At 34.3% G+C, this 7,651-nt stretch overlaps 2 protein-coding genes across 2 annotated transcripts; one reads left to right on the top strand and one right to left on the bottom strand.

The window, feature by feature from the left end:
* Positions 1,702-4,795, top strand: LOC107638520 (mitochondrial thiamine pyrophosphate carrier). The gene is made up of 8 exons (XM_016341840.2): positions 1,702-1,847; positions 2,059-2,223; positions 2,321-2,437; positions 2,536-2,647; positions 3,014-3,141; positions 3,648-3,800; positions 3,911-4,048; positions 4,260-4,795. The coding sequence occupies exons 2-8, from the start codon at positions 2,107-2,109 to the stop codon at positions 4,476-4,478; spliced, it is 984 nt and encodes a 327-aa protein (XP_016197326.1). The 5' UTR covers positions 1,702-1,847; positions 2,059-2,106; the 3' UTR covers positions 4,479-4,795.
* On the bottom strand, positions 4,937-6,485 carry LOC107638527. The gene is made up of 3 exons (XM_016341852.2): positions 6,256-6,485; positions 5,918-6,042; positions 4,937-5,497 (listed from the first exon to the last, which is right to left on the bottom strand). The coding sequence occupies exons 1-3, from the start codon at positions 6,404-6,406 to the stop codon at positions 5,207-5,209; spliced, it is 567 nt and encodes a 188-aa protein (XP_016197338.1). The 5' UTR covers positions 6,407-6,485; the 3' UTR covers positions 4,937-5,206.

Here is a 7,651-nt window from a genome sequence, read left to right as displayed (position 1 = left end):
TTTTATTAAATATAAATACTTTGTGAATTTTTTTATTTAATAGATTGTTTAATGTTAGTATTGTTTTTGTCCCTAATTCATATGCTCTCAAAAAAGAAGTTATTCGTCGGCTCTTGATGAATACAAATGCGTGGAACACTGCAAAAAACACTAACAGAAGATCCATGAAATCTCTTCAGCTGGGATCACAGATGTATTCACTCCAGCAGGTATTGTTTTATAAGTGATAGCATTAATTAAGAGAGTTGCGTAGTGCTTCTTGATTATTCTAATGTGTTTTAAATTAGCCTTTCGAATTATAGGTGTTTAAGGTAGTTTTTGGTGTAGAGACAGAGATTTAAAGATTAAAACTGAGAAATAGAGACTAAAATAAATTTTATTATTCTATATGGTGTAAAATGGGAGAAAGAAATTGAAACAATAATAAAGCTCTAATTTAATTTGCATAAAATGTAAAATTAAAATTAATTAATTAATTAAAATGAGGGTATTTTAAGTATAAAATGTTATTAAAATTTCAGTTTTTATCTCTAAAAATTTTAGTCCTCTATGTTTCCACTTTTTGGAGGTCTTGAAATATTAAAATTTTGGGGACAGAGACAGAAATTTTAGTACCAATCTCTGAGCCAACAAACATGATATTGAGTCTCAGTCTTCCAGTCTCTGTTCCAGTATCTCAAAACAAACACAACTGTCGAATTAGGCCCGTTTGGAAAGCTTCAAAAGTAACTTTTTTGAGTTTTTGATTTATGAAAAATAGTAGTATTAATGTCTAGTGTAATTTTCAAAACCAAATTGCAGCTTTTTAAGAAGTTATTTAGAAACTTATAAAGAAGTTAAAAAAAATAACTCTTCATATAATACTACTATTTTTTATCACATTTTTATAAAATAAACACTTTCAAAACTAAAAACTCAAATACAAAATAACTTATTTATAAATTATTTTTAATATAATCATTTATTATTTAAACTATATTTTTCAAAAATAACTTAATTAATCTGTTTCCAGACTGAGCCTTATAGTTATTGGATCATAGCTCCTAAACTTAATTTGTGTAATTGTGTAGATAAATTGAGCTTTTATAAAAATGTTTGGTTATAACTCACTAGTGTTTATGAGATTGGATGCCGAGTTTTTTATATGATAATGCTTGAATGCTTATTGCCAAGCTTTTTTTTATATTATAATATAAAGTATAAATAACAAAAAATATATAAAATTATTTTATATAAAATAAATATATTCATGAATAACTTATTTTTTAAAAAAATATATTTTTCGTATAATAAATAAACAAAAAAGTACTTTTATATTATTATACCCAAACATAATTAATAGATAAAAATATATTTTTCACGAGATATTTAAATATAAAATTACTTTTACTTACCAATGAGTAATAGCTCAAATGACATAGTCTCCCCATACTCAATTAAGAGGTTGCGAATTCGAGTCTCCTATCTTTGGTACTTTTATTTTTTTATAAAATCTTAAAAAAAAGATAACTAAAAAAAAATCCTTCCTTATAAAGTCACCAAAAAAAATCCTTCCTTATAAGCTCGCGAGCTCTTAGCAAAGAGGCACATCAATGTTCAATCTTAAATGCTAAAAGTATATATTATAAAAATAAAAATTGTGAAGCTAAAATCTCTCGTTTTAGTTGTGAAAGTACACTACATAGCCACAAAAGAAATCTCAATCAAATAAGGCGGCAAATTTTTTAATTAATTAATTAATTTAATTATAAAACCCTTTCTGCAATCTCTCTCTCTCTCTCTCTCTCTCTCTCTCCGTAATGTGGGTTCTCTTCTTGATTGCCCACCTTCTTCATCTTCCTCTGCAGGTACGTTACCGCCGATCCTAAAGCTTGAATTTTTTACCGTTCCGATTTTGCCCTTTTCATTAAAATTGAAAGGAACCCCTAATTTGAAGGGTTTTCAGCTAACGAAGAATCGTGGATTTGCTTCTCTTTTCGTTACATCAAGCATTGAACAATGTCGTATATGGCTATGGGCTATGCAAGTTTCGTTTAATAGGGTTTATGCACATTGCAGGTTATAGTGTAGTCTTAGAAGGAAGGGAGAGGGAAGGTGTTTGTGGCAATGGAGGAGCATAGTCAATTGAAGCGTGCCATTATTGATTCCTCTGCTGGGGCAATTTCCGGTGGAATTTCAAGGACAGTAACCTCTCCCCTCGATGTTATTAAGATTAGGTTCCAGGTAGTTTATTCTTTTGTCGTTGCCTCCTTTCAAGTTTATTTTATTTCCCTCTAACAATGATGTTTTATTCAATATTCATATTCATTGGCAATGATAGGTTCAACTAGAGCCCACATCTTCATGGGCTTTACTACGCAAGGATTTTGCTGCACCATCAAAATACACTGGTATATTTCAAGCATCTAAAGATATTTTCAGAGAAGAAGGTTTTCAGGTCTAAACAATAGCGCACAGTTTATCCAATTCTGTTCAAGTGCATTTTCTTTTGTAAGTTATCACTTATCAGCATAAGTTTCTATGACAAATTTACAGGGTTTTTGGCGGGGGAATGTACCGGCATTGCTTATGGTTATGCCATATACAGCTATACAGTTTACAGTTTTACACAAGTTGAAAACTCTTGCCTCTGGTTCTTCCAAGTCAGGTATTTTACTTTATTACTCAGTGTTGCAATATACTCGCTTTATTAGCAAAGTATTTCTTTGAAGACTTAGGCGGTGTTTTATCAGTTATCATGTCATGATCACTTATACAACTTCTAAATTATTGTTTCATGAACTGTTGAAACTCTTGCGGATATGTCGCTGGATTTGATTTTACCAAATGTACTCTGTGTGAGGCTTTATTGAGTCGGAGGATGTTGTCGGTTAATGTGTGTATGTATGCAAGAAAAATCTATGCCCATGCATGGTGTATGTTTTAGGGATGCAATTACTTGTCAGGAAATATCTCATACCCTATCCAATTCTTGGTCTATATTGTTCATTGGTTTCTTTTCTGTTGGCTGCAGAGGATCACAGTAGTTTGAGCCCTTATCTGTCCTATGTCAGTGGGGCATTAGCTGGATGTGCAGCTACAATAGGGTCTTACCCGTTTGATCTTCTCCGAACCATATTAGCTTCTCAGGGGGAGCCAAAGGTATAGGAAACAAGGTTATAATGCAACTTCAAAGTTAACCTGTGTAATGTTTAAGTGCTTTGAAGGCTAGTGAATCAAATAACTGGTCTTGTTTTTGAACACCTGCTGCCAGCTGATATGCATTTTTCCTTACCATGATATGCTTGAAAATTTTAAGTTGGCATTGTTCTATTTTGTTTGTTCTTTTTGCCCGTTGCAAAGAGTGGGCTTTTGGCTTCTCCCCATTGGTTCCCCATTCCTTCTTGTCTAATTATAGTTATACTGCCAAATTTAGTTTGTCATCTTATATCCTGTTTTGTTGCATTGGGCGAAGCCAAAGCCTTCATTAATGATTTTTTGAACTTTATTTATCCCTTCCTGTGAATTTAATTTTCTGTTAACATGAATATGCTGTTTATGCTCTTCTTCTCTGCTTTGTTCTGATTTACTGATCTCCGATGTTGTTTTGGCCCTTTTGAAATTATTTCACATTGCAATTGCTTGCTAATATCTTGCCAAACCATCAGGTGTATCCAAACATGAGGTCAGCATATCTTGATATCGTCCAGACTCGGGGATACAAAGGCTTGTATGCTGGATTGTCACCGACGCTAGTTGAGATTATACCTTATGCAGGCCTACAATTTGGCACCTATGATACATTTAAGCGTTGGGCCATGGTAAATTTCAGTTGCCATATTTAAAATTTCTTACTTAATAGTTGACATAATTATGACCTGCATCCATTGGTTCTGATTATTAATTTATTAGGCATTGTATGAAATTGTAGGCTTGGAACCATAGATATTCCAATACCACCACAGGAGGTAACCTGTCTAGCTTCGAACTCTTCGTTTGTGGGTTGGCAGCTGGAACATGTGCAAAACTTGTCTGTCATCCACTTGATGTAGTCAAGAAAAGGTTTCAGGTAAAACCTCTGCCCATTTCAATTATTACTTCTGTTATCATTACTTCAAAATAATTAAATTTTAGAATATTAACTTGTGATAACCACTGGTGCATATGCAAGCTTTGTGTCGTTCTGAAACGTGTAAAGGATATTGAAGAAATTAGAAAGCTAAATGTTTTGTTGTTGCATCCGTCATGTCGATGTAATTATTAATTTTACTCTGCTACAGATTGAGGGGCTTCAGAGGCATCCAAGATATGGAGCAAGAGTTGAGCTTCATACATACAGGAATATGTCTGATGCCTTGAGCCGGATAATACGGTCGGAAGGTTGGGCCGGTCTATACAAGGGGATACTACCGTCAACCGTTAAAGCCGCACCAGCCGGGGCTGTAACATTTGTTGCATATGAGTTGACTTCTGATTGGCTAGAGTCCCTTTCAACTTGAATTTCCACACTTTTTTTTTTTATTTTTTATTTGATTACCCATTCATTTTTGAAATATGAGGTTGATTCCCTCATAGAATAGGAAGAAAGCACGAGGGATGACCTAATTGATTTTGGTTACACCGGTAGTTCATAAGAGTAATGTTCCTTTAGATGGAGGGAACTTAGGATGAAGGAGGATCTTAGCATACATCAATACGTGTTTACCTTTTTCTTTTTGGGAACTGAATTATATAGCCTTGCCTGCAGGAGGTGTGGTTGTTCTAACTAATGTTTTTCTTGAATTGCAAATGTAAATTTACAATATGATACAAAACCTATCTTGTGTTACATTAGATTTGAATTTGAAGAGGTAAATTGAAGCACTAGTTATCGTTTCGAGTTTGAGACCCTCAGCTATGCTGATTATTTTGCGTACTGTGTTTTATAGATTAAGCTACTAATTATCCTTACTGTGAGTAAAAAGAAAGAAATCTAACCATATATTTCAGGTAACTCTCCTATAAGAAATTACATTACAAGTACAGTATCTTACAGAGTAAGATAGCTTAAGCTGCTGCTGTTTAGAGCTTTGAATGAAAAAATGTTGCCACTTAAACTTGGTAGCATAGAAGAAAGAACAAAGACACATTGTTGGTCATACCAAACCCTTATTGAAACTCATCGTCCCACAAATGTACTCAAAGCTATCCCCTGTCAAACAAACCTGTTAGCTATGCCTGTAGAGCTTTATCTTGATGATTTGTTTTTTTCTTGGTTGCTATTTTCCGGAGGGAGTGACAGGAACTGTAAGATCCTCTGAATCTGCACGGCTTCAATCCGGAACTTTTCAGCAATCTTGTGGACGTCCATTGGTCCTCTGTGATCTTCATCCCTGCCCTCATGCAAGAGGAAGATATGGCGCAACTGAGCCACATTCAAATTGCCTGTAGAAACAGGCCTTTCTTCATACCTACCAGAATCCGGTTTTGTATCTCGCAACTTTGGCATAGGCCTCTTAGATTTCTCTACCACAAATGCCTGTAAAAACATTATCATCAGCATGACGAGGCTGCCACACAATAAATTTTGCAGTAATGAGCAATACTTAGACCATTCAAGCTGTGTTATTCACTATGAACTCAGTAAATTTTAGAATACTAAGTGCCTTAACAAACTTGGTAGATTCAAATGAAGACTCAAACAAACAAGAATCTGATTATGTCAAGAGTAAGAATGAACCCAAGCTCAATAGGGAGAACTGAGTAACAGTTCATAGAGAAGAATCAATGAATCAAGATTCAATGATAACAATTCACTAATAAACCAATCACAATGAAGCTATTCCTATTTATACTCTTAATTTTGTATTTCTGTATCATACGCAATGTTAATTCCATTGTTGATGATGAAACAGTATTAACAAGTTTTGCATAGAATTAAAATGGAAAAGAAACTGACCTCACCCATTTCGGATTTCCCCCCAGGTTTTGCAGTAATTCTACCAAGCATTTGACCAAGCATGGCATCGTATTTTGGATCTCTTTCTTCCAGAACATTCTCCAAGTTAACTTTAGAGCCACCATCTTAAACGAACACAACCACCACCAATGGCATCAAACAACACCATTTAGGGATCACAAATTCACAGTTCGCAGAGTCAAAATCCACAATTAAAAAGAAAAAAGGTAAAAAAAATAATAACTGCTGAATACAGAGCACCTTGTATGGTTTCTAAGAAAGAAACAAAACTAAAGGAGCTAAATTTCTGGGAACCGCAAATCTTTCAAGTAACTTACCCGCGTTTAGTGTGTCCTGTGGTTGTGCGGTGACCTTGGAAACATCCACCTTCCGTGGCGGCGGTGGATCGACGACCTTCTTAGGTTTGGGAATATCTGCTTCGGAGGAAGCTCGTATTCTTCCAGATGCTCGACGAAATGCCTGACCCATCTCTCACCCTCTCACCGCTTCAAATGCACTTTCCTTTATGTCTCGGCTCTTAAACCTTCCTATTCCGACTATTTGTTTAATTTATTTATACTTATTTTATGAATTTAATTATTCAGATTTAAGAATAGATAAGTTAGTTTTTTATTTAAATAAAATAAATTACTCATTTATTCAAATAAATCGTAATACATAATTGTTAGACAAAATATTATTTTCATAAGAAAATTATAAAAATAAATAATTAGTTGTTTGGTAATATTCCTATATATAATATTTATATTTATTTTAAATTAAGTTAGATCATTTGATAGTTAGTTATTTATTTAAATTTTGAAATTAACAGCAAGCAAGAAGTATGGGAACAGCTACAAGAAATTCAAATTTTTTGTAAGTGGTGTACAAAGAGTAACTGCCTATTGAGATTAGGCTAGTCTATAAATAGAGCTTTAGGAACACGTTGTAATCAGTTCAGTTCTTCTTGGAAAACGCTTAGAAACCTAAAAAACGCTCTCAGCCCCTTGGCATCACAGAGTAAAATTGGGAATCTTAAGTAATTCCTCTGAACTCAAACACTTGTACTTTGCTTTTTTCCAGTTTTTATTAATAAAATTCCTCTACTTTTACGTCTTTTTCTCTTTTACGTTCATGTTTCTTCCTTCATCTTCCTTTTAATTTCCTGTTTGCTTTAATTTCTGCATTTTACTTTGCCTCCTTGCATGTTTTCTTTTCATCTTTAATTTTACTTTCGAAACTACAATTGAGACTTCGAGACATCCACAAAAGGAATCGTTTCCGCTCCTTAAATTAAGATTGTGAAACAAAACTCGAAAATTGTTGATTTATTTGTTGTTAACAATGGAACAAAAATTCGAGTAAAACAAATTGGCACGCCCGGTGGGACATTGTCAATAGATTGTAGTTTGTCAAAAGGAAAACCAGGAGTTTTTGAGTTTTCATGTGATTGCGCAGTGGTAAGTTCGTACGTCCAGAGCCAAGGAAATCAGCGTCAGTTGACATGTCAAATACTTCTGCAGCATCTTCTTCTACTTCTAGTGATGAGATTAGAGGAAATGAATCCGAAAATTCTCCTGTGATTTCACACGCAGAGCCTACCTTGATGTCAGTGAGGCATGATGGCGTTGGCCATGCCCATACAGGGTTAAATGCAACTCACATAAATACCGTGGGGTGGCCGCCATATGGCTTGCCACCGGGGTATGTCCCCTCCACGGTGACACAAGAATT

This window comes from Arachis ipaensis, chromosome B01 (assembly GCF_000816755.2).
Source record: "Arachis ipaensis cultivar K30076 chromosome B01, Araip1.1, whole genome shotgun sequence".
NCBI lineage: Eukaryota > Viridiplantae > Streptophyta > Magnoliopsida > Fabales > Fabaceae > Arachis > Arachis ipaensis.
The sequence above is the reverse complement of the archived record's forward strand: the minus strand, read 5'-3'. Positions and strand labels throughout refer to the sequence as shown.

Coding starts and splice junctions, on each gene's coding strand:
- LOC107638520 (XM_016341840.2), top strand. CDS start 2,107: ATGGAGGAGCATAGTCAATTGAAGCGTGCCATTATTGATTCCTCTGCT. Junction 2,648..3,013: donor CTCTGGTTCTTCCAAGTCAG/GTATTTTACTTT, acceptor TGTTGGCTGCAG/AGGATCACAGTAGTTTGAGC. Junction 4,049..4,259: donor TAGTCAAGAAAAGGTTTCAG/GTAAAACCTCTG, acceptor ACTCTGCTACAG/ATTGAGGGGCTTCAGAGGCA.
- LOC107638527 (XM_016341852.2), bottom strand. CDS start 6,406: ATGGGTCAGGCATTTCGTCGAGCATCTGGAAGAATACGAGCTTCCTCC. Junction 6,043..6,255: donor ACAGGACACACTAAACGCGG/GTAAGTTACTTG, acceptor TGTTCGTTTAAG/ATGGTGGCTCTAAAGTTAAC. Junction 5,498..5,917: donor GGAAATCCGAAATGGGTGAG/GTCAGTTTCTTT, acceptor ATGTTTTTACAG/GCATTTGTGGTAGAGAAATC.